The sequence below is a fragment of the Neltuma alba genome, unplaced genomic scaffold (genome assembly GCF_004799145.2).
Source record: "Neltuma alba isolate B1F8T4 unplaced genomic scaffold, ASM479914v2 tig00013196_pilon, whole genome shotgun sequence".
Classification (NCBI taxonomy): Eukaryota; Viridiplantae; Streptophyta; class Magnoliopsida; order Fabales; family Fabaceae; genus Neltuma; species Neltuma alba.
The window spans coordinates 143,003-170,446 of record NW_021637501.1 but is presented as its reverse complement, the minus strand read 5'-3'; the positions used below and the strand labels follow the sequence as shown (position 1 = coordinate 170,446).

General features: G+C 32.2%; 3 protein-coding genes and 1 pseudogene across 3 annotated transcripts; 3 read left to right on the top strand and 1 right to left on the bottom strand.

Annotated features, from left to right (window-relative positions):
• The first annotated feature begins 327 nt into the window (after positions 1-327).
• LOC114735276 (anamorsin homolog) lies at positions 328-4,138 on the top strand (annotated as a pseudogene).
• A 3,448-nt stretch (positions 4,139-7,586) lies between these two features.
• LOC114735278 (uncharacterized) lies at positions 7,587-9,363 on the top strand. The gene is made up of 4 exons (XM_028922961.1): positions 7,587-7,649; positions 8,108-8,174; positions 8,322-8,409; positions 8,537-9,363. The coding sequence occupies exons 3-4, from the start codon at positions 8,364-8,366 to the stop codon at positions 8,944-8,946; spliced, it is 456 nt and encodes a 151-aa protein (XP_028778794.1). The 5' UTR covers positions 7,587-7,649; positions 8,108-8,174; positions 8,322-8,363; the 3' UTR covers positions 8,947-9,363.
• A 7,017-nt stretch (positions 9,364-16,380) lies between these two features.
• LOC114735279 (uncharacterized) lies at positions 16,381-20,247 on the top strand. Its single transcript, XM_028922962.1, has 4 exons — positions 16,381-16,578; positions 17,553-17,665; positions 19,688-19,769; positions 19,958-20,247. The coding sequence occupies exons 1-3, from the start codon at positions 16,389-16,391 to the stop codon at positions 19,766-19,768; spliced, it is 384 nt and encodes a 127-aa protein (XP_028778795.1). The 5' UTR covers positions 16,381-16,388; the 3' UTR covers position 19,769; positions 19,958-20,247.
• Positions 20,248-25,106: 4,859 nt separating this feature from the next.
• On the bottom strand, positions 25,107-27,444 carry LOC114735274 (7-deoxyloganetin glucosyltransferase). Its single transcript, XM_028922957.1, has 2 exons — positions 26,881-27,444; positions 25,107-26,301 (listed from the first exon to the last, which is right to left on the bottom strand). The coding sequence occupies exons 1-2, from the start codon at positions 27,386-27,388 to the stop codon at positions 25,358-25,360; spliced, it is 1,452 nt and encodes a 483-aa protein (XP_028778790.1). The 5' UTR covers positions 27,389-27,444; the 3' UTR covers positions 25,107-25,357.

Genomic DNA, 27,444 nt, shown 5'->3' with positions numbered 1-27,444 from the left:
TCTCTCTTTTATACCACTGATAATATGTTTCATTTTCGGAAGGAAATAAGTATTTACTAGGGGCAGTGGCGTCATTTCGTTTGTGGAATTAATATCAGATTGGCCCCTTAGTCCTGCAGTGAGGTTTCAGAAAGTTTTGGGGGCTCTTTGACATTAATTGTGTTCTGCAGTCCTTAAGTGAAATTTTCCCAAGAAAAAAAGGTTGAGATGCGTACATGGGCAGGGGATCCTCCCGACCCGGACCCGGATCCATTCGCATTGGACCCCTTGCCAAATGCGAAATATCACTGCCACGCTTTAATTCCATTGCCATCGTCCTCCATTTTCATGATCGAAGAATTTTGAACATATAATTTCTCAACTCCTCTAGGTCCCTCTACCTCTCTCTGCGCTCCGAGTTTGGAGTCCAATGGTTCATTCCCGTTCTTCCTCTTCTTCGTTCTCTCTTTGTATCTTTTCTGATCCTTGAATTTCACTTTTTGTCGTCTTTCATACTCATTCTCCGGTGATTTCTGGTGTGTTTTTGGGCGACGCATGAATTATTCATTTCTATTTTACAGGAACTATTTACTGTTTACAGGGATTCAGCTTCTGTAATCTACTTGTTTTCTTGTCTTATTTCTTTTAATATTTTCTTATTAATTCACTTGCTATACATTTTCCATTGAAATTTAAAGATGCTGAACATAATATTTTGAATCTTGAATTTTGTAGGATGCTACAAATTCAAATACTGCTGTGCTGGCATGTACCGATGATGTTGTCCTTCCTGTCAGTGCTGTGTTTGACTCGATTAGAGAAATTGGAAATGGAGGGGTTGAACACTGTGATCCTCTAGTCCTCACATGTGCATCGTCTCTAGGTAATTTTCTGAATTTGACTTCATATTTGTTATGCTTACAGTCACTTTGCTTTATAAGTACAACTAGTCTTCTAACAGATATGCATTTAGCTTGGAGGAACGCTTTATCATGTTTATCAGGCCAAGAAAAAGAAATCATTATGACTACGTTATCTTCCTGGTTTATAATTTTGTTTGTAAGAAACTAGGTTTTAGCCCTGAACTAATGTCTAATTGTAAATTGAGTACATAGACTTCAAAAAAACATCATTAAAAAAAGTTCCTTTTATTTTTCCAAGAAAAATAACTGATCATCTTCTTTCCTCTCAAAAAAATTTATTCAGTCCAAGGTTGATAATGTTCACTCGTTAATGGAACTAAGTAGCACAAGATTCGTAGTTAAACTGCTTTCATCTATTGAAATAGGAGATTTACATTCAAATGATAATTATTGATAGTGAGTATAGCACTCACTGCAAGATGCATTTTTCCGTTGCAAGATTTCCAAGTCCTCGATGGAATTTTGAATTGGCAAAGAAATGAGTTCAGTGATTTCATGTGCGTGTAATTTATTTTCCTTGCCTTTCTTTGTTTTTTTTTTTTTTTTTTACCCTTTGCCTGGTGTTCCTCAATGCCAATTGTGAGAATGTATCTGTACCCTTCGATGGAATTAATATATTGTAGTCTTCAAAGCTAGACTTACCAAAAGGGAAAAGAATTTTTCGTCAAATTTGGCTCTTTGAAAGATGCAATATCCCTCCTAATATCATATCTGCTTTTTGGTGCTTATATAATATTTTATTGGTAGCTAAGGAAACCAATGTTGTGTCTGATTTTCTTGGAAAAACAGGCAAGTTGCCAGTGGAGTCTTGCTCTATAGATATTGTAATTTTATGATGGCAATCTCTTGATTGTCCTCCTGATCAATTCGTTTAAGAAACCCTGAGAGTGTTAAAAGTAGGAGGGTCAATTCTTATTCGCAAGCTGTCTCAGTCTGCTTTGGGTTCAGTAGATAAGGTAATAATCATGTTCATTGTGCCTGGGAAGAATTATATTATTAATTGTGGATAGAAAAATTCGTGGGTTTGCACTGGATATTTTGACCATTAATTCAAAATTAAAAATGTTTTTGTAACTTGTTACATGAATGATGACATCAAAATTAACTTTTAAATAATGCAGCTTGTTATGGATTTTATACTTTCTATTGATGTTGATTTTAAATCTTTTGCATTAAAATGACATATTTTGTGCTCATAGAGTTTGCCCTGAAAAGAGCGAGGATGAGAGTTGGTTAAATAACAACGTGATGAGGCGTAAGTTAATAGCTTTTATAACGTGCAAGTAAAAGGGTTATGGGTTATAATTTCTGCCCATGGTTGTAAGTGATTTCAATTTTATCTCGTCTTGCAGATGATGTCTGATCTTGAGCACAAGTTACTGTTGGCAGGGTTTTCAGAAACACAAATTTTACAATTAAAATCAACTAGCTCATCAGAAATCAAGCGTTCTGGGGTTAGTATTCAATGTCCATTGTTCTTATGCGCTTGTGTGTTTCTAATGCAAGAATAAGAGGACAGAATAGAAACTTATTGCGGATAAGTTGAATTATAGGTTGTAATGATACATACGTATTATGGCTTAAAAATATCTGGAATACACTCGGACATGAAACCCATATTCTACCAGACTTACTTTTCCTTCTTATGTACTGTGGAACTTACTAGTCTAACAGTATAATTGTTTTGCATTGCACATAGATTAAAGCAAAAAAGCCTTCATGGAAAATTGGTTCTTCTTTTGCCCTAAAAAAGGCAGTGAAGACTCCACCCAAAGTGCAAATTGATGATGATTTAGACCTTATAGATGAAGATAGTCTTTTGACTGAAGAGGATTTGAAGAAACCCCAACTGCCAACTGGTAAATAGTGTTTTTCTAGTTTCATTGCTGTTTTATTGGTTTTCTTCCCTTGTATTTAGTAACATGCTCGTGCAATAGATGATTGTGAAGTTGGAAGAACAAGAAAAGCATGCAAAAACTGCACTTGTGGAAGGGCTGAAGCAGAAGAGAAAGTATTGAAGTTAGGATTGAGTGCAGAACAGATCAATAATCCTCAATCAGCTTGTGGCAATGTATGTCTTTTTTTGGAAAGTATTCTGTTTCAGCGTATGTTACCTTCAATTGGAATTTGGGGTGTCTGTTTTCTCTGCTGTTACAAAAACCGCTAATTTTTAGTTCTGTGTTGTTTAGGAGTATGAGATGAATAAATTCAGTTCTGAGTCTGACTAGTGATTTGGTATTTTGAAAATTCCTGTCACAGAGCTTTAGTGCAGATGATCTACAGGAGCCTAGGATGGTTAAAATGAAGTAATTTTTGTTTTTTCAGGGGGGTGTGTGTGTGTGTGTGGGGTTCTGCAATAAGGAATTAGAGATTGCAAGTCCTTGTAACAATGATGGAATGCATGATGTATCATTAATCTTTGCCTGCCTGTTGTTGCAACATATTATCCAAGGTTAGCTGATTTTCTGATCTGTTTATTATTGGGGAATATACAATTTGGACTTGCAATTAATGGACAAACTCCATGATACGAATTGTGGGAATAATTCATCCTTCATGTGTCACACTCAAATCAATAATCTTCCTTTGATGTTTTTCATGGTCACCATTGCGCTTACAGTTTTCTCTAACCTGCAGTGTGGTTTAGGAGATGCTTTCAGGCGCAGCATCTGCCCTTACAAGGGCCTTCGTCCATTCAAATTGGGTGAAAAGGTACTCTTGTAACTCTCCAACCCTCTGGGAATTTATTGTGTCATTTCTTTGGGTTGACCATGGATCCTCTCCTGTGAATTTTAGTGAATTTGTCTTAGTAGGGAAGAAGGTTTTCACTAAGAAAACAGAGAATAGAAAAAATCACAGATCCTAATGTTAGAAGGACGGTTCTATCTTATTTCAGATTTTGCATCATGAATTAATTTTATGCAGGTTACACTGACCGGTAACTTCCTTGCGGCCGACATATAATTGGTATTGTGATATATTTTGTTACGGTGGGAACATAAAGTGACTGCCACGTCAGATTGGGGAGGCTTAAGCACTTTGTTTAGGCATAATCAGTTCTATCAGTTTACAGCTTGAACATTGAAAGGGATAGTTGTTTCCTCGGCATTGTAAAGCTTCCTTGCCGTTCTGGTCTCTTTATAACAATCTATTTTCCTGGCCAATTTGCGTTGAACCTTTTTGTTTGGATCGTGTCGCTTTAATTTCTATGAAATTTCACATACGAAGAGTTCACTGTGATGCTGGCCCTATTCCTGACCGCGTGTTAACCTTGAAGGTGCCTTGATGTGGAATTTTTCATTGGACCGCGCTGGATTGTTTGATTGGACCAAATGATAATCATATGATGATTAATGATTTGTAAGAGAAAGGTGTTCCATGATATTCAAAAAGGGATTTATGCAGGTTTATAACTCGGGTTTGTGATCATCCTTAAAATAAATATGCTGGGGATAAAGAGGATGCCTCACAAGAATTCAGTGAATTTGTATCCCTAATATTATGAATATTTTTTTATAGTAGAAAAAAAGTGAATTAGATTTTGATTTTTTTAATCCCTTCTTTTTTCTTATTTGCTTAGTTATTGTAAACGTATTCAAGAAAAAATTGCAAGTTGATTCTAGGAATGTTAATGATATATAGAGAGATATCTATGTGCCTTTTTTCTAGATATTTATTTTGGGCATTGCGAGGTCTGGATTTTACAATTATACGATATTGATACTAGTAAAAGTTTTTCAAGCAATTATTTGGTATACTTTTAAGTTAATATAACATTAAAGTAGAAATAATTTGTTTTGCCAAGAAAAATGGCTTCATTGAAGAGAATTATTTTTTCATGTTTATTATATTATGAAAAGAAATTTAGTGATGATAATTAAATAAAGAACTAAATGAAAATGTTGCCTCCCACACGACAATAATTTTTATTCCGAAACTATGATACGATGACGCCAATCTCCACAAAAATTAAGTGGTAGTTAATCTCCATGTGTGCTACTGAAAGTTTTACCCAAAAAGGTGTCGTTAAAATATTTAAGTCATTGTTTTGTTAACAATATTATAACCAGTTATTTTGTTGCAGGAAAGACCTAAACAATTCGTGATCAATGTGTCCACTTTCCGCAAGAAATCAAAATTATTTTTTATAGTAGCATTAAGCAATAAGAACTTTAGTTAGAAACCACGTGATCACATCCCTCAAATTTGTTGAAAATATAAATATAAACTAGAAGTGCTTACATGAGAGTGTCTATTTAGAGCTTAATAGCAGGAACATTTTGAGAAGGTAAAATATCCACAATATCTATTAATTCAGATATATTCTTAATATCTTTTTATCTCAATCTAAGATAGTGATTTGAATTCAAAACTGATTTAAATCTTTATCACATATTTTCTATTTCAATTTATTTTGGATTAAATTCTTGATTTAATTCATAAATATTATAATCATATGCATTTCCATAGATGATCTGAATAAAATAAATTAAATCACTTATTTAATTTATAGTATATTTAATTAGTGATTATTCCAATTAATTGGCTCAGTGAATCGAAATATAATCTTATTTGATAATATTATTTAATTAAGATTTTTTCTAATTTGCTAATCAAATAATCTGACCCATCAAAAGCATACCCGATTCAAAATCTAACAAAATCAATCAAGCTATGCAAGATGACATGTAAAATCATCTCTAGAAGTTTGTCCAATGATCTGCAGATGACATTGCATAATTCTTTCATCAAACATCTCGTGTTCGAAATTTCGCACCAAGTTTAATTATTAAAAAAAAAAAAAGGAAGGAAATTTCGCACCAAGTTCATGGGGGTTAAAAGGACATGTCAGATTTTGCTAAAACTTGCGATGAAATTTCGTGTCGTTAGCTCTCAATAGCCACGGCGGGTTTTGTCAGGATGTGAAACATATAATTTTCCAATGTATTAATACACTGTACTCCTAACGAAGTTGATCAAGTTAGTAAATAGTTGACCCATGACCCAATAATAAAATTATGAATTCAAATCTCACTGCTAATATTAGAATCTTGATATTATTTATAGCCCTCAACCTAATCCTAATAATTAATAAGCAGAATATTTTAAAATTAAATATAATTAAATGTGATTACAATAAATGATAAAGATTTAGAACTAAATGAAAATAATTGCCTAAAGTAATAGTTGCCTGAAATGAAATACTCCTCTGGTCCTATTTATAGGATAGAGAGATTTTTTAGAATATATTTATAGGGCAGAGAGATTTTTTAGAATATAAAATTTTTTTGTATGGATGTAAAATTTTACCTATCATTTATTAGTGTTAACTTTTTATATGAGGTATAACATATGTTAAATAGGAATAAAGTTAAAAAGTTGTTAAATTTTAAATGAGAGTTAATGAAATTTGATATTTTTTTTGATTTGTATGAAACATACTGAAAGTGACTTATAAATAAGATCATAGGGGTAGTTGACAATTCTTCTCATTAATTTTCAAAACCGTCTTGCATCTTTTTCTTTTTGGTTTTTTTTTTTAAATTCTGATCAGCAAGCTTGATTGATGAAAACCATTAAAGGAAAGAAACAAAACAACAATGCATAGCTTAGCCCACAAGTTACAGAGTAATTGTGAAAGTTTAAGAGAAAATCACAAAAGAAAATTACTGAAATAGAAAAATTACACACAGAGACTCGTTCACAAAAATTACTGTCAAAACCCATATTAATATATTGTTATGGATCCCTATTTACAATTTTTTTTGGCATTGTTTTTTTGATACAATTTTCTCTAAGTTTAAAGGCACAATTTCTCCTTGTGTTGTTCCATAAAATTAATGCTCAAAATTAAACAACTCTGTAAATTGTTCAACTGGCATACTTAAATCCATTCTATATAATACAACAGCAAGCCCACTAAGTTTTTAAAAGAATACAAGAATTATCAAACACGATAGCAAGCCCACTAAATTTCATTAACTCTCATTTAAAATTTAACAACTTTTTAACTTTATTCCTATTTAACATATGTTATACCTCATATAAAAAGTTAACACTAATAAATGATAGGTAAAATTTTACATCCATACAAAAAAATTTTATATTCTAAAAAATCTCTCTGCCCTATAAATATATTCTAAAAAATCTCTCTATCCTATAAATAGGACCAGAGGAGTATTTCATTTCAGGCAACTAATACTTTAGGCATCCTATTCTACCACATCATCAGCTTCTTTCTAAAAACACATCCTGAGCATCCACTTTTCAATAAGCCTTGACTCGATTTCAATATTATATATCTTCTCTTCTCTCTAGTTTGGCCGTCTTCCACTCTGTTTGCAACTTAGGTCCTTCTCCGTCCCATGTTTGTGTTTGTTATTCGTTCATGATGCGTCTTTGCTTTTTTTTTCCCCCTAAAGACTCCTCTTCTTCTATCTGAATCTATCTTACTGTTGGGTTTGGACTCCCTTCCTTTGTGGAAAAAGACCCAATATTTCAAGGTCATTTGAGTCTGACTTATTAAGGTGGAGAAGGAGCAGATTAGGGTTATGGGCGAGGTCTTATTTTAAGGCAGAATAGCAACCATTTAGGGAGAAAAGAAGAGAGAAAACTATTTTAATTCACAACATCTAGTGTGTTATTTGCAACGGTCGGATCATTGATCTGATGCCCAGTGTGAGAGAGATTGAGTTTGTCCTACAGCATCTGGTTCGGGTTTTCTTTTTCAGCTATTCATTTTCTTTTGTAAGCTTGTAGTTTTGGTTGTTTAGCTAGTTGTTTGTACTTCTTTATGTATCTGATTGAGACTCTCTTATACTCTGTTTTGATCATAGTGAAGTTATGATTTTCTTTGGTCTAGATGACCCGTGGCTTTTACCCTTGCATTGAGGGTTGTTAATAATTTTGGTATTTCTTGTACTATTTAACTTCTGTCATATGCTTGTTTTGTTTTCTTAAAAATTATCACGGGCAGTGAGAAAATATTTTCTCTATCTATAACTCATAGGCTTGAATACAATTGTGTTTTTTTTCCATCACTTACTCGGCTAGTATACATTATGTTAATGTTATTTGTTAGCTACTGTTAAGAGCACTCTGTTATCGCGATTTGATAACTATTGGGTTATAATTCATTGATACTTCCGATGTTTATTAGTGAAGTTTTGTTCCTAAGTGTTATCCTATAATCACTCTTGCTCCAGATTGTTGTTACTGTGTAGGAAGGTGTCACTCTCGCCTTTTCCATTTTTTGATGTGTTTGCGATTAAGGTGAGTTTGACGCACCATTGATCTCTTTTTTGTTTTTCGGAGTTTAATAGATGAAATAATTATCTACTGGGCACTAGATTTTTGTGATAGAAATATGAGAAAAACATACCTAATTTCTTTATTTAAGAGTTGGCTATCATGATGCAGGATTTTATTATCAGCCAAGAGGAAATATGGTTTGGGAAAGGAATGGGCGAACTTGTGATAGATATATGCGCTACAAACATGTGTGTGTGTGTGTGTGTGTGTGTGTGTCTACCATATGAATTTCAATGGAGAATTGCAGTTAGCTTCTTTATCCGTTTAATCCTTAGTATTTTCTATCTATTTTTACTATATTATTAAGGGTGTTTTTTACATAGGTGCTTTTACCGAGAGTCTGATGGCAGAAGACACTAAATTAAAAGACCTTTTCGATGAAATTAGAAGCTTAACAGAGTTGGGCAATCATAAAGACTATGAATATACAACACGTATGGACCATTTTGAGACTCACCTGGTTGAGATGAAGACTTTCTTGGTTGAGATACCAAGAGGGATGTTGAGCCTTAACCATGCACTTGCCATTCCAATGAAGCAGCCCAGTTCTGACTTTCTAATGGCTGCAAATCTCACCAATGGAGCGATAAGGAGGATGATGAGTGACTATTACTCTTGCGAGGACCTAAAGCCTATACTTCAAGTGATTGACTTGAAGTTGGTGCAGTTACAAGAGCATAACAACACAGAAAGGTATAAGCTTTTGCTATCAGATGGTTCCCATTACCAATAAGGGATGCTTGCTACTCAGAACAAGAAGTTGGTCCATGTTGGGAGATTGCAAAAGGGGTCTATTGTTAAGTTGACTGAGTTTATTTACAAAGTTGGCCAAAGTTGCAAGATTATCATCATTATTGAGCTGAATATGGTCCTTGATAAATGTAATCTGATTGGAGAACCTATTGGGGTACCAAGAGTTATACCTGTAAGTGGCAATATTGCTTGACCAAATGCGTTTGGGCCATCTCTAGATCATTTTGCTAGGTTCAGCAACCTTTGCTGGTGTATTCCAAGAAAAGGCACTACACTTACATGTTTAGGCTATCTAAATTATGTTTTATGTCAATTATTTAGGATGTTTTGTGTCATTTATTGCAAGATAAGGTTAGTTGTTATCAGTTTATGTCTTAGAATGAATTGGTTATTAGTAGTTGATGTGTCAGGCAACATGTGAGCTTCTGCATAACTCATACCTACTGTTACTCATCCAAATCTCAGAACCAGCTTGCTGGGATGAATTTAGCTCTTCAAGATGTCAAGATCCTATGCTTTTTTTTTAATCTATTTTAGTTGAAATCTATCTCTCCTTATAAAAGGAAGCATCATTACTTTGACATTATACTCATTTTGGTCAGCAATTTGAAGTTTATGCATCTTAGCTTGTCTTGTTGTTTCACATCTTATACCCTGGCAATTTCAATGCTTTATGTTTTTCTTCAAGCTCTATCTTTTTTCATATTAAGATAAATATATATATGAAGTATAAAGAGGAATAAAATAGATGCTCTTGTAAACAAATAAGAGCTTTTTGGTTGTCTTATTAATGCTGACCCCATAACCAAAATCTTATATTTTGTCATGAAAGCTGTATGGGGCTTTCTTTTTGGTCCAATTCCTTCTTAACCATAAAAAAATTTCATATGAAGGAAGAAAAACATTACGTGAATAAATGACAAACAAGAAAAAAATTATAAAAGTACTTGCAAACAAATATTATCTCTAGCCTTTACTATAAGAACTAGTTTACTAATTTGTGTAGTTTAAAAAAATTAGTTAAGTTAGTTATTTATAATAAATAGGCGTTATTCTTTCTAAAACATTCTTACTAATTAAATGTCATTTGATAAAATATATAACATGTGCAACTATTAAAAGAACTATCTTCAAAAAATAAATAAATGTGAGAGACAAAATGGATTGGAGTATTGTTTTTAGAAGTCAATTGAAAGTCAAACTAATTCTTATATTAAGAATTAAATGTAGGCAGCATAAACTTTTTCAGCTATTATTGATGTTGACCCCTAACGAAACCTTGTTTTTCTGTGAGCATGATGTATTTGGAGCTTTGTTATGAAAGTGATCATCATGAGCTTGGAGCTTCAATGGTTTATTTTCCTATTACTTTTAAAGACCTTTTTTTTTTTGTTGCAAAAGTATATTCTTAGTCTAACTTCTTTTAATTCTTGAGAAATTTTCTCTAATGAAAGTTCAATAGTTGAGAAAGTTTGTGATGAAGCACATATTTTCTGAAATGAAATCACTACCCTGTATGTCCAAAATTTGAAGAAACTTTTTGGATTAGTGTGTCCACTAACAATGAAAGATTGCAAATGGGTGTCATTCAAACCAAACCCGGTAGAGTAAATGTTTTTAGCAGTTCAACGTCATCTGATTGATTTTCACATAAATCTATTTCCTCCTACACTCCTTATGAGTAGATTTACTGCTTTCAAATAAATAAACAAAAAACTCAAAAAAAGGACCTTAGTCACTCGAATTTTTGCAGATAGTATTCAGTTTATAAGAAAAATGTAAGTCGCTTGTAGTATGTTTAATATTTGTTTTTTGATTTTATCCCTATTTAGTTTTTGTTGGAAAGAGAGAAAGAAGGGAAAAAGTATGAGAATGATTGGTAAATGTAGAGAGAAAGAAAATTTTTTTAATAAGGGTAAAATTGAAAATTTTTGTTAATTTAATGTATTCTTTAGTATGCAAGATTATATTGCCAATGACTTCTAATAAGTATGAAAGTGATATGCGTATTTCCCTTTTTCTTTCAGCTTTTACTCTCATCATGCGGATTTGCACAAGTAGTTTAGATGCAAATTGCCACAGCAAAATACCCAAATATTCAATATACAAAAGCTAACCAAAAAAAATCTCATGCTACTTAAATGTATATATGACACATAACACAAGCCACTTAGAAGACATGAGAAAATTCACAATTTCAATTCATTAATAAAATATAAAACTGAAGATGCAAAAGTTGGGTGTTTAGATATCCTAATAACCTTAACTCGCTCTAAAATTGTAACTTTTCTAACCTAATTGAGTAGCAGGAAAGCTTAATTACTATTATTAGACATGATTAGTTTTGATGATATCAAATATTATAGCAAAAAGTTGAAATCAAATGTTTATCTTATGTATTGACTAACTACTATACTTAATGTGATTATCTTGTATAGTTTGGTTAAGAAAAGAAAGGAGTTATCATGAGATTGATGTAAAAGAAGAACATAGATAGAAGAAATAAGAACTTGTAAGATCAAATGAGAATATCAAGATTTAAGTTTTTAGATTTAGTATCGAAGGTTACTATGTTCAACAAGAAGTTGAAGTGACTCAATTGGAAGTTAAAGTAGCCCAGTTAAAAGTTATATCAGCATATATTGATTTTTACATGTGTCTTTTGAGTTCATTATCAATAAACACATTTATCCATAACTTTTTTGAAAAATCACTACTTTGTTATGCTCTATTCTTTGTTCAGCTTTGATATATATTTGGTATTTCTACAATATCTCCTAAACCAAAAATCTGTTTGAGGTTAAACTTAATTCATATGAAACTAGACTCAAAACTTGATTTATGGATACCAAGATCAACTCCAATGAGTTTCATATGAAGGATATATGCTAGTCAAAATATGGTACTGAGCTTTCACACCTTGTCCCCGATCTTTGGTCAATGTGATAAAAATAACTTTGAAATTACAATGAATTTTGGAGTGGGACTTATTGCGTTGGAAAGTAGACTTAAAAGATTCTTGCTAAATTTGCAGCATTTGGAGTTGAATTGAAGGATTTTTGGTCACTCAAATTTGATCTTCATTCTGTTTGCATCAATATTTACCGATAAAGTTATCAATAATTTCAATTATCGATAAGCTTTTCAATAATTCATGATTTTTCAAGAAAAAAAATCATTTATCGATAAGTTTATCGATAATATAATTTATCAATAATGACTTCGATAATTGTACTCAAATTTCAAAATGTTTGATTATCTCTTTTAAATCTAAATTTTTTATTTATCAAAGACTTCAATAAGAAAGTTTTGAAATCTTTGTAAGTCTTACTTTTAGCAAATCCCTTATCAATAATATTTTCCAAGATAAGCTTTTTGTAATTTCATCAAAAGATTTTCAATAGTAATTATCGATGAGCTTATCAATAATCTTATTTATCAATAAGGTTATCGGTAAGTTGCTTTGTTTAACTTTGAAATATATTTTTTAAAATTTTTTCTCTTTGATATTTATCGATAAAATTATCAATAAATCCTTTTATTGATAAGATTATTGATAAATACAAGAACTTTGTAAGTTTTCAGTCATTAGTTTATCAATAAGTTTGGTGGCAATAATTTTAATCTCTAAAATTAGATTATCGATAAGTTTTTCAATAAAATTGTTTATAAAAAATGAACTTCAAGTTCTCATTTACTTCAATTTTCATAGCATTGAACGTTTATTGCTAAGATTTTCAATAATAATGATTGTTGAGTTCTTCATCGATAAATAGTCTTTCAGTTCTGATATTTGATTCTTTAAGCTAATTGAGATTTATTTGTTTGAAAGTTGATTATTGATCATCATTTACTTATCTTTGCTAATATGAGTTTCTAATGACATATTTGAGCAAGATTAATGCAGGATCTCTTGCTCAACAGAAAAATGACAATGGTTAGCTATTTTATGTCAGAAGCTTCTACTAGGTAGTTTCAACAGTCATATTCTTCAAGCCAAATGGGAAGAAGATACTCAATGGTCAAATCTCCAATATCAACTATAAATAGAAAGAGCATATAAAGTAAGAAAAATGAAGAGAACATGAGCTCACAATGTCAAAGTGCTGAAAGCCAAATCAACATATCTTTATTTAGAGCTCCAAAAGAATACTCTCTTTTATTGTGTTTCAGAGATTATACACATATAATTGTGAGATAGAAAGAAGAGTTTCTTATGTGCTTAAGAATCATTTATCACTTCCTTGAAAGAAGAATTGTTTGAGTTTCATTCTGATGATTAGATTGTAACCTTATGATGTGTAAAAGGAGTGAATCCTTACAAGTGTAAGGAGAAGTACCTACCTCTGTGTAAGGTTGTTACGTGTTATAGTAGTTCTCAGATAGTGTATTAAAAATCTTCGGTAGAGCCTGGGGATTAGATGTAGGTCTGTGGAAAGACCGAATCAGGCTAAATCACAGTTTGCATCTTCTTTTCCCATACCTCTCTATATTTTCAGCTAAACTATTACTCTTCTCTTAGTAACCTTTTGGTGTTCATTGTTTTTATACTATGAGTTTCTTATAGTTTTCACTACATTGTGAAAAGATTTTTGTTTTTAATCAACACCTAATTCACATCCTCTTGAATAATCAGCCACTCTAACACCAATCACTAATTGCCAATTATTCCCTAATAAAGAGATAAGAGGGGAATAAAACCCTTGAGTGAAATTTAATTAGTATCTATATGAAGCTCTCTATTTATAGCAAATGTTACAAGTCATTTTTTTGGCCAAAAAATGTTACGAGTCATTAAAGATTGATATTTACAGAGTAACTAAAAATTTCTTTTCTGTGCGATCAACAGACTAGTATATTTGATTAGATAAGAAATTGAACATTACTTACATTTAATTCAATTCATTGAAATCTCAATTAAGATATTGTTCTAATACAAAATTAATTATTAATTTTTCTATTTGAGCCTTCAACTAAAATCCTATTTAATTATAATGCTCCTCATTTAATTTAACATATTCAAATTCCAATCAAAATATATTCAAATATCATTAATTAAATATATTCAAAATATCATAATGCCATATCGACTATTTTTAAACAAGTTGGGTATTACAAGATTTGAAGAATATAGTTGATTGATTGATATCCTATTTTTCACCTAATACCACTTGTAGAATAAAACACATGTAGCATACGTTCAATTACATAGCAAATTTACATTCAACAAGAACAATTCCATTATATACATTTTTTGTTTTAGTGAACAAAATTAGATTTGAAGATGCCATAGATTTCTCCATAACAATTAGTGAATGGTCCAAAAGCGTTGGTAATAAATTTGTATAGAGGGTTTATGTTTGTGTTGATGGGTTATGAATTGAATGCCTCTATCATGTTCATTATACAAATACACATGAGGCTTTGATTAAGATCAGTCAAGACAAATTTTAAAAGTGCCAAATTAAGTAAATAAACACACTAGAATTGAAAATTTTAGACCAAAATGATTTTTTAACAAGGACAAATCCTCAAATATTCACTCTCACCAATCACTTGAATAGAGACTAACCACAATGCAAGACTACACCAATTAAAAGCTAACCCTAAGAACATCAACTAATCAAGACATTGTATTCCCAAAATGGGCAAGTCAATTTCCAAAACAATCAATGTAATTTAGAATAATCTCCAAAGGAGTGATAAAAAATCCAAGTGCAAGTTGATTTCAAACTTAAAAAAAATGCAAGACAATTAAATGATGTTTTTCATAAGGTTGCAGGACACTTATGATCATAAAAGACCTTTGAAGAGCAATTCCATTTAGCTATGATGTTTGTCATAGAGAGGACAACACAGAAATAATGTAATGCAAAAAATTTTGAAAAGTTTTTCTAAATGCTAAGCTCAGCAATACAATCATCTCCCCTCACTCCTCTCTTCCTTTAGGTAGAGCATTTGGTGAGGGGCTTATGGAGAGGAGGGGAGCAAAACTTTCTCCCCTTATCTGGTTAGTATGCGATGAAGAGAGCATAACGCCTTATTTAGTTCAAAAATTAGAGGATCTCCTAATCCATTCTCTCTAATCTGGGATTCTCTTATAAGGGAGGTGAGAGAATAAATATTTATTGACTAAATTATTCTTTCAATATTTTGAAAAATCCTAAACTACATTTGATATTAGAAAAAAAATTATGCCTTATCTCCTTCTTCTCTTCTATAAATTTTTAGTACTTTTTTTTCATTAGACACTAACAAAATGTAGTACTAATGATTATTAAAAAAAAATCCTTATAACAAGTGAACAGCACGTCTTCATAAGATTCAATTTAGGAAATAATAATAGGTTATGAGGTATTGACAACTCAAAAAACTTTATAATAATTAAATTACTTATATGAGACTGCATAGTAATTCTCCTTTGATATATTAAGTCTTCAAAAAAATTATAATGTATTTCCTCCAGTTCAAAATATAAGTTAAACTTTGTTAGAGAGGTTTTGTTTTTTTTTATAAGACAACATTTACTTTTGTCTAAGTATTTAATGAGTTTTTTTTTTAATTTTACCCCACATATATTCTCTTTCCTCTTTGATTCATTTATTGTATCTTTTACTTATTCTCTTCATTAACAAGGGTATATTTGGAAAGAAAAAAAAATGCCTTGCATGTTTATTGTTTTAAACTGATTTTAACTAATTTCTTGATAAATATAAATGGATAAAGTTTAGCTTATATTTTATACTGGAGGGAGTAAGTTGAAAGTATTCATATTTTTATAATAAGAAATTAATAAATGATAGTATAAATATTTATTAATAATACAAGGTTAAGTTACATCTATCACATTTTCCATAATACTTAGTATCCTAAATTAATTTGTAATTTATCCAATATTATAAGATATTTTTAATAACACTCAGAATCCTAAAATATTTTTTTTGTATTTTTTTTCTTGAATTCAACACCTTGAATCATTTTCTTAGTAACAACATTTAGTATCTGAACTTTGGGATACTTATTACCACTGAGAAAGATACTTTAATGATAAAATTGTACTACAATACTGGTTCTATTAAAAAAATATTGCAGCGTGTTGAATAAACCACAAATTAGTTAGAATAATAAACTTTACTGAAAAAGTATTTTAGCATGTTAAACATATCTTATTAATTATTATGATAATATATCAAAGCAGGAAATAGAAACCAACTTAAACTCCACAGGGTTAAAATTGTCAACTTACCACTAGTTCTCTTCCCTTCCTTATTGAAAAATCCTTTGGTAAAAATGCCCAGCTAGAAGGATCATTGACTTCTCTCCCTTCCCTTTTTTTTTCTAATTAAAATCCCTCCCCTCCCCTCTCCTGCCGTCTCGAGAACCAAACAGACCATCCTCAGTTTCTTCTTGCTCTGCTGCTCTATGAACTTGCGAAATGGGGGAAATGATTTGAACAGATTTGAGAGGGGTTCTGAGATTAAAAACGTGGGTCCGCCGGTGCTGGTAGCACACATGGCCGAAGACGTTTCCACTCAGCCTTCTTCTGCGTTGTCAGAATCTGATCCCCCGCCCTCACCAGCTCCTCCTCCTCCTCCGTTTGATCCCAGTCGAAGTACGGCTTCCTATATCTTACCTTTTTCTCTCTTCGATTTTCCTGGTTCACTTTTATTTTTGAATAAATTTCATAAACTACAGTGCAAAATAATTGCTTGGTAGTTGAGGATGGTCCTACATAAAAAAGTGTTTTCTTCATATTTGGTTTGCTTTGCTAAGGCATGCAGAAATTGTGGGGATCTGGTCACTGCAGCGAATATTGACATTTCCTTTAGGGTTTCGATTTGGGTGGGACAGGTTTTAGTTGTCTGGTGAGTAATTAGGGGGAAAAAAAGTGCAGTAATACATCCGCAGCTTATTTTGACACGAATTTGACTGACAAAAGGAGGTGTTATGTGTTTTTGGGGAGGGATCTCATTGTTTCTTGGGTTAGCATCTGTAGGACGGACGAAATCTAACTGAAACTAGTGGTAGTGTTTTTTTCTTTTTTTCTTTTTCTTTTTTTATTTTAATTTTAATGTTTTGCATCAGAAAGTTTGTGGTGAAAAGATTAGTGGCTGCGAATGGGATGGGGCAGGGGGAGTAAATAATATTAGAAAGAGAGGTAAAGGGTAAATTCTGGCTTCCATCAATTTTTATGATATGTGGCGTCTTTTGTGGTTATATGTGGATGGGAGAGGCGCTCACAACTTATTATAGACAGACATGCATATCTTAGTTGTCTAATAGGTGTACTGTCTAATAGATTGTTGAATATAAGTTGCATTTTCATAGTTCTGGTGAATGACGTACTAAGGCCACTGGCCTTAAGCCTTAAAAGATTCTATAACTTGGGCAGATTGAATGCTGGTGCTTTATTGAGGCAAGGGCAGTAAGCTTCAGATTGTGTCTTGTTAATTGAAGCCTTTGAAAAGGAGTTTTGTTATTATTATGCACTGTGGAAGTAAGGGATATATTCGTTTGTTTTTTTTTTTTTTAAGAAGGGTTTAGAAAGTTTCTGTTGGTTTATGCATCCTTCTCTTATCGTTATAGTGGTTGGTATCATCAAAAGGAAGGCCCTGATAAAAGATTTAGCTGCTGTATATCATGCGGAATGCCTTTCATATTGTCAAGAACTATTGGAGCTTCAAAGAAAATGGGAAGAGGTTAGATGCAATGCCTGCTTTGCAGTTTTGCTTTATTTGATTACTTGTATCTCAATTTGACATGTGTTGCTACTTCGTTTTTTGACATTTTCTTTTGGTGACAAACTGTTCGGTATGAGTATTATCTTTATTGCTGTTATTTGTGAGTCATTTAACTCTCAAGATGCATAATCCAATAGGAAGGGGAAACCTGAAGGATAAGAAGTTTGAGAGATCCCATCTGTGATTTTACTTTCAAAGCATTCTTAGAAGCATATTCCTGCTTGTAATTAGATGAACCTGTTGCAGCAAATAGATTTTAATTTTACAAGACAATATGTTGGTGAGGATGGACTCTTCGGCAGAAGTTTTCTGGTGGAGGTTGAGTCAATGTTTCCTTCTTCTTTTCTCCTTAGTAAAATAAGGGGTGTGAGCGAGAGGTGTACAAGGAGGAGTGCTTAACTGGCAACAGAGAATTGATTTTAAAATGGTTTACTACGGCCACTTCATGACCAAGGTTTGTGGAGTTTAACAAAATGCTAACATTACATAGGCCTAGGAAGTATAAGCATTAACATATTTTTCAGGACTAATTTAGGAGATGAATCACCTATTGAAAATGTTATTTCTTGTCACCAAAAGAAAAACGTCATATTCCTAAAAAGCCTTTGCATGTCTAGCTTGAGGGGCAAGTGTTCTACATATGCTATTTACTTGTGGATAGAACTCAAGGCACCAGTCGAGTAGCTTAGACACTTGGAGTGGGATGTTAACAGGAGAGGAAAGCAGAAAATTACATAACTCAGAAATTAAAGCTCACAATGATATCTTACGATGAAACGGGCAACCAATTGTTGTAATATAATTGCCAGATCTTCAACAGTTTGTGTCACCTAACATAAGTGTCACTCTCCAAACGAATGTCACATCATTTTATGGCAGAATATTTGGTTGTGTATATGATTTTGTTTGGATCACTTTTGGAAGTTTAGAGAAAAATTCATGGAAAAGGAAAAACACTTTTTGGTTGGGCAGAAGTTTGACTTGCTATTCTAAGGATAGAAGTAAGAGTAGGGCAGCTATAGGACTGCTATAGTCAAACTCTATGGGTTGGGGTTTGTGAAAGTTGCTTTTTGGGGTCTATAAATCGTTCCTTTGGGTTCAGCAGGGGGTAGTGGAGAATTTGGAGTTGAACTTGGCCCTTGGGGAAGGAGAGAACCAACCTCTCGAAAGTTGGCAAGCATGGTTGGTTGTAGCATGTCCTAACTGTGTATGTGTTGCTTTGGGTCTTTGTTTATTGTTTCTGTTTCTGTTTCTGTTTCTGTGGTGTAGTCGTCTGAATTTGTAACTGTTGTCCTCCCTTCAATGTGTAACAAAGTAGTATTTGTTCTATGAATGGAATGAGTTTTTAGCTTTTGATTGTATCTTCGTGCGTAATCTGTTTTATTATAGTAAAAGTTTAGAGTCTGAGTTGGGTCCTATCAGATTTTCTTCTAAGAGAGGAGCTAATTCTAGAGAAGTGGCCGCTGTATGATATTGGAAATCAGTATAGATCAAACATCTAGCGAATGACTCAGCAACAATGAAGCTTTATTGTACAAGATAAAATGAGGACAATTTGGAAATGTGAATTAGAGAAAGAAAATTTCTTTGGAAATGTGAATTAGACAAAGAAAATTTCTTTTCCTCCATTTGACGTTTAATATTTTATGCACCAATGCGTTGTAGTTTAGAAAGATGGCCTTTTGACTAGAGGGGATTAATGAGGATACGTGCTGGTTCAAACCTTCATAATAATATCTGAATTGACCGATGATACTTCTTTTTGCTTATTCATGGGGAGATATTCAACTCTTTCATTGAAAATCTTCTAACGTGGGTTTCATCAAGGATATCATATGCTTTATTGCTTTAATATGCTAAAGGTTTCCATCCATTTCCAATAATAAAAGGATTGTCTGAGTTTTTGATGTGAGTTGTAACTATTAAGTTGGTTTATATGCTATGCTTACACCTCTTTTTCCTATATATGGTTTGCTTCAGCCATTCATTGACTTGAGACCTCCAGAGGATTCAAGAAAGGACATATTGCGGCCCTCCAAACGTGCCAAAAAATTGCGATAAGGTTTGCTGCAACATAATATCAGTTTGGATCTAAAGCTTTCCTTTTTCGTAGTTATCTGAATGGAGACTCTATCATTCTAGCTTTTTGTCCCAAGCTTAGGCTGAAGCATTAGACGGATGGATGTGGATTCACTTGTCTCTTTAATGCATTGATCGATTTCTGAAATTTAAACATGTTCTTGTTTTTAGGAATTATCTTACAAGTGACGAGTATACATTCCTAACACCGCAACAGGATGGGGAAAAATAGGACTTAGCCTGAGCAACCTGTTTTTGTTGTAAGTAAATTGTGTATTAGAATGGCGATGAAAGAAACCAAGAAAATTGAGCTTCATTTTAGATTTCTCTGTTGGCTATGTGACTCTTGAGCGTGGCTTGTGAACATGGAAACGTGACTCTAACCTGTATCATATTTTTTTGCTAAGCATGTGCTTGTCCTCCTATTCATGTTGAAAACACTGTCAGGAATTAAATATAAACAACTCTTCTAATTAGGTTTTGAATATTGATTCGTCAGGTTTTGAATGACTAGATCCTTCTGGTGGTTAAACCTGCATCATCTAATTTCACTAGCCTCGTTAAAAAGCTTTTCCCTCCTGTTGGGCCAGTATAAAGCAGATTTGAGATGACATTTATTTCTGTTTGGGATTATTCCGGGCAGCCTCATTCGCCGCCGTGTATGTTTTGGCGCTGCATTTAGAGATGGGAAAATTATAATTAGGTCTCATTCAAGGGAATTAAATACAGAAAGGTTTCTTGAAATTATGAAATTATTCTGAAATTTCATGGAATTTTTTGGTAATAAATTTTATTTATTTAATTATCAAATTGTCTTTATTATTTTTTTATTTTAAGTTTGTATTGATAACTAAAAGAGCAGTTGTTGACAACTTAAAGTGTAAAGATTGACAACTATCGCGGCAGGTACTAACATGATGTGATGAGAAAATATAGTCAATATTTACCGTGATAGTTGTCAATCCTGACACCTTAAGTTGTCAACGACTGCTCTTTCAGTTATCAATGCAAACTTTAAAAAAAAGAAGGATAATTTGGTAATTAAACAAATAAAATTTATTATAATAAGGTCTCTTAAGACTTCAGAATAATTTCATGATTTTAAGGAATTTTTTTGTATTTAATTCTTTTGGGTGGGATCTAATTGTAATTTTCTTTTTAGAGATGGCATCTATTGACAAAAATGTTTGGTCTTAATTATGTTTAGTTTTAAATTTTGAGGATTAACGAGTGGAAGGGTCAATTTGAAAAATGACGATTATGTTTCATCTTCGAGTTTTATCTGGCATTAGAGAATTAGTTTCCAGCAAGTTTTTGATACTTTTAAGCTTTAAAGGGTAATTTTGTGCCTGTTTGATAAGGCGCTTCATAGGTTAAAAAATAGATTATAAGTGTATTAAGTCAGTTTATAAATTTAGAAGCTATTTGTAATGGTTTTTAGACAATCTAAGTCAAAAGTTGTTTTTTCAACCACGGTTATAAAAACACTTAAAATTTACTGTGCAATTTTTCCTTGTTTTAATTGAGAGTAAAGGTGTTTGAACAACAGATCTCAAAATATCTGAAGCTTTAAAAATAAGTAATTTTTAATTGTCTAAAAAATGTTAAATGTTTTTCGATTTGGGTGATTAGGGCCACCAGGCTACGGAGCTCATGATTTTTTTCTTTTGGGCCCAACACAAAAGATAAGCTATAAGTTAAAATTAAGAGCTTATGACTTATAACTTATGACTTATAACTTTTAAAACATGGAGAGGGAAAAAGTTAAGAAATTTATTACCTCTTTTGGTTCTTATTATAAGCCTCAAATAACTAATTTGTAGATAACAAAAAATCAGTTAAAATTAGTTGAAAATAATAAATAAGTTAGAACTATACTTTTGTTTTTAAATATGCTCCTAGAAATATACTTTTATTTTTTCATATTTCCCTTTATATTTAAAATATCTTTTATAATTTCTCTAAAGTTTTAAAATTTAATTCACTCATTAAATTTGACTTCTTCATATTAAATTATTTTAATTTCATTGTATTATGTGAAATTATTTTTTTAATCATGTTTTATTATTTATTAAAACTCATACCTATTTTAATCATTTTACAACCAAACTTCTTTTCACTTAACCATAATCCAAATAACTTTTTACTAATCTTACTTTTATAAACTAGCTTTTCTGAACTCCAATCCAAACACAATTCAGCTTATCCAATTTAGCTTTTACTCAACTTTACTTTTTCAAAAACTACTTTTTCAATAAGCTACTTTTCTAATCGTTGATCCAAACAGACCCTGAACCCATTATTCATTCAGGAATATGCTGCAGCCCCTTTAGGTGATTACTCATGGAATCAGGGGGCTTCCCTTCTCCCGCCTTTTGCACCATCGTACACTCCTCCAACCTTCCTTATCCTTAGGTTTAATCATCAACGACCTAGACTTAGTATATTATAAAATTATTATTATAATATTAAATAAATAAATTTAAACTATTAAAATTTGATCAAGATAGTATAAAATTACAATGAAGAAAAATATTTTATAAAGTAATTTTTCTCACTCTTTTCACCGCAATTCTGAATAGTTTGGATCAAATGTTAATAATATAAATTTATTTATTTATAATTTTTATTATATCATAAATCTAAAAGTGGGACAGATAGACAAGAGGAGAGTACAAGAGGGAAAAGTGGAAACAAGGAATCCACCTTTTACAAGCAAGCGGAAACAAGTAAGAGGAGGGTCCATTACTCAGATGGCTGTGTGTTTACACATTTTACAGGTCACTTCTAACATTTTTATCAGAATTAAAGAGACACTTAAAATTTATTAACATTTTTGAAAAACACTTAAACAAAGATTCTAATGAAGATTCCTCCCACTTGTCGCCAGACGCTGCAATACTCCTCTCGCAAGAGAGGGTGGTGGTACCGGAGAGAAGAAATGGTTATTGACATTTTTTTTCTTCTTTTGAACAAATTGGGGTATGTATTTTTTTTTTTCTTGAATTTTAAAAATCCCATTTTGGGATTGGTTCTTTTATAGGAATTATGCATATTAGCTACCCATTCTGAGGTTTAGCAATTTTGAGGTTCTTTATGTGTTATTTTCTCTAGTTTTTTTGCCGGACAATAAAAGATTTAGTTTTAAACTACATAATTTGTAATATTTTATATTTAGATAAATTAAAAACATTTGAAAGGGAACGGTTGGCATATTTGAAACCCAGCCCCCAACCATGAAAGGTGCCCATGAACCACACAAAGCTAATAGCACCCCACCAGGCACAGTGTCATGTGATTTATAATGTATATGTATTTATAAAAAAATAAATGCAACAATAAGTACTACAACAACAAGTTTTATCTTACTAGGTGTGGTCGGCTATATGGATCGTATGATATTATTGTGTCTTATCAATAACCAAATTTTTAGTAAGGATGTTAATCAAAAGGTTCTGTTCAATTACTTTATTGAGCGTTCTTCTCAGTTTTCCTCTATTTCTTTGAAAAAGACTCCAAATTGTCTAATCAACCCTTCTGATCGGTGCCTCCAATGGCTTTTTTTGCACATATCCAAACCACCTCAAACGATATTCAATCATTTTCTCTTTGATAGGAGCCATGTCTACACTTGCTCTGATATTATCATTTCGAATTTTATCTTTTCTTGTATAACTACACATCTATTTTAATATTCTCATTTTTACTACTCCAACTTTATGCTCTTATTTTCTCTTTAGTGCCCAACATTAACTATCATATAATATAGCTAGTTTTATAGCTGTTTGATTGAATTTTTCTTTAAGCTTATCAGGTACTTTCGTATCACAAATAACTCTAGTAGCTTTTCTATATTTTAACCACCTAGCTTGTATTCTATAAATTTTGACACTTGAGAAATGATTTAATCTCCAATTTCACTATCCTCATGTATAATGGATCCCAAATACTTTAACTTTGACGCTTGAAGAAGGATTTAATCTCTCATCTTAACCTCCAAATCACTGCTAACTTACCTCTTCACAAAATTACAATGCATATATTTTGTTTTTGCTCTGCTCAAGCAAAAATCTTTCTACTTCAAGGTTTCTTTCCATAACTCCAATATAAAGATAATCTCTTCTTTTGATTTAGGCCACACAAAAGAAGAATCCGGTTTGAGTGCTCATCTTTTTCCTTTGAACCGTTTATATTAGATTTGGATTATCCAAATTTAATTTTTTATTTTTATTTTTTTAGAATAATTATTTTAACATTTATAGAATCTAAAATAAAGATAATATCTTAATTATTATTTTTTATAAAAATGATTTTTTATTCAAAAGTAATTCATTACAGATATTCAATTAATTAGACCGCCTTGATCAAATCTGGACAATTTAGAGGGGATGATCGCTGAATGAGCACCCAAGCCGGATTCCATTAAAGAAAAAAAAAAAAAAAGAGTCAAGATAAGGGGTTTGTTAAGAGTGAGCTAGGCTCAATGAAGATAATTGGGCTTCCCTTGTTATGTGTAAATTGAGAAGTTTATTTTTCAATTTGTAAAGTAGGGGGTTGTATATGAGAAAAAAATGTTTGAAAATGATGCATTTAATAAGGATAAATTGGGAAGTTTATTTTTATTTAGACAATATCAATAATTTAACTACTCTTTCTTGGTTCAATATAAGTGATTTACCTCTGGCAAAAAAATATAAGTAATTTACGAAACATGATAATTAATGTTGTCTTGAAATTATAGGGAAAAAAAATAAAAACAAACAAAATTTAATTTGTTTAGAAGAAGAATGACCAAAAAAGAAACATGAGGGAGTACTTCGCATTCCAGTGTAGCCCACACACTACTTCTCCAGCCTGCAGGCTTCTATGATATGCCTCGTGTCCTCTCATGAAGAATGATCTGAACTGTCTGTTTTTTTTTTTAATAATATTTTTATACTAAAATGTGGATTGTAAAATACAATATAAAGTACGACCAACTTGCATTCATTTAATTTTCACCTTGAAAAGAAATAGAAACAGCCTATAACAAATGAGTTTACTTAAATGCTCGGATGTTTTAGAGCAAGTAGTTCTCTTAATCTAACACCAAAAGTTTCAAGTGTCGTTTTAAAAATTGTGAAAATTTAGTCCCAACCAAAATATCCATTGGTGAAAGTTCATCAAACCTAGTTATTTTAAAGAATTCAGTTTAAATGACAGATAAAACCACTCAGATCCGACAAAACGGTTGCCAAGTCTAACGGAAACCATGGATTTGCGTCAAAAATTTGAACAGTTTTTTTTCCTTAACTTGTGTGAGGCTCATGATCTTATTTTGTAATCAATGTAATAAGGACAAGTCAAGCTAAGCTTTATTTGGAAAGATATTTATGTGTGTATGTGTGTGTGTTATCCCTTGGGTAATGAACCAAATTTATGCTGGTTCTTATCACGCCACTAAGATGGTTGCAACAAAGAACATATAAGCCTAGTTAAAGATCCTTGTTCCATTTACAAAACACTAGCTTCATTTCCACCTTCCAGGAGCCAAAGAAATGAAATATTCCATGTACGTACGAGGCACAATATTCAATTTATATTTTTTTCCACCAACAATTGCTGAATCAATTTGTCCAAGTTGATGTAAGAAGAACCACCAGCATTAGTTGCGGCTTTTGCAGTATTCTGCCACTCCAAGATCTTTTGTCTCACTTCCTTCCCCTTTTCCCCATCGATCAGCTCGTTTATAAGCCTATCTACAACTTCCCTCTTGACGTTACAATCAATCTCAAGCCCAATGCCCCATTCTGTGCAAGTATAATGACAATTAGTTTGTTGATCACCGTAAAAGGGCCAACAAAGCATTGGAACCCCAGCACACAAACTTTCCGTCATGGAGTTCCATCCACAATGGGTCAAAAATCCTCCGATTGAAGGGTGGTTCAACACTTTCTCTTGTTCACACCTACTTGCTATGAAGCCTCTATCTTTGGTCTCATTCAAAAACTTGGGAGATAGAATCACTGACTCGCCATTTACAAGGTCAGGTCTTATGATCCACAAGAATGGTTTCTTGCTATTAGCTAAACCCCAGGCAAACTCGTACAACTTCTCTGAGGACATAATTGTGATGCTTCCATAATTCACATAAACTACGGATTTGGGTTTCTTGGAATTGAGCCAATTGATGCATTCATCCTCTTCTTTCCAAAGATTGGAGCCAATGGAGTCCAACTCATGCTTTTGTAGACTTTGAGAGAGAAGCAAAGGGATAGGACCTATGGGGTAAAATGGAGGGAACATAGAAGATAGAGTTTCTAGTGTGTCATTCTCCAACTCACTAAATGTGTTACAAATTATGGCTTGAGCTGCTTGAGCAGCTTGTAATTCATTGATACAATGATTTAGCATGTAGTAGTCATCTTGATCCAGTGTGCTAAAAAAACTAGGAAGGTCCCTTAATCTCATGTTTTTCATGCCTGGAAGCCAATTTAGTTCCATATCCAAGTACCCATTTGTGAGATAACTCTCATCTGCACCGAAAAGATAGAAAAAGAATCATACTACAATGTTGTCAAAGATCTATCACTTTATAGTAAAGTATGTGTAAGTATCTTACACAACACGTTTTCCTATGCATTGTAGAGTATAAAGAATGGAGTACATTAATATATATCCAAAACTTGTAAACAGTTCAACTTACTATAAATTTTATTTTGTGGATAAAATTTGGGTTAAGTTATTTATATCCATTAAGTTAATTTTATAGGTAAATTTATTACAGGTGCACATACACATTTTAACAACTAACAATAACAAAATAACAAAGTATCCATATTTCAAAGGTGAATTTATAAGTGCACATATCCATTGTAACAACTAGTAGTAGCATAATAATTAGTGTCCCTGTGAAAATTTATAAAGCCTAATTTACATCATATGAGCTGATACAAAAATTTATACAAGTGTTCATAGGTGAAACTATAAGTGCATATATGCATTTTAACTACTAAAAATAACAAAACAAGAAGTGTGATTAGAGAACTTGACCAAATGGATATAAGAAACTTGACATAAGCTTTGTCCTTAATATTAATACTGGTATAGGGTACCTTTCAAGGGGATGACACCCTTATTAAGGAGAGTACCACCGTGCCAAAGACCCAAAAAGGAAGCAGCACTGATAGGGCTGTAAATAGCAATAGGAATTCCAAATTCTTGAGCAGCTCGTACTGTAAACGTCATACCAATATCAGAAATCAAGCAAGTAACTAGGGGGCCAAGATCATGAAGCTTCACAAGAAGCTTTGTAAAATGGAGGAGACAGTTCTTTTTGATTGATTCACAAAGGGAAGGTAGGTGTTGGGTAACATTAGAATCTGTCGGAGGAAGCCCATCAGGAATGGTTTCGAAGCAAAAATCAGGGAGGCTAGAAAGAACTTTACAACCCCTTGAGTTTAGCAAGCGTCTATGATTGTACTCAGTGTTCAAAAATGTTATGTGAAAGCCTTTAGAATGAAGAACTTTGGCTAATTTCAGGAAGGAGTTTAGATGGCCTTGAGCTGGAAATGGCGTAATTACTGCGTGGAGTTTTGATCTTCCTCCAACAATGGAGTCCATGTTTTATTTGTAATATTGCACTCTCCGGCCAATAATGCAAGGCCTCGTCAATATAA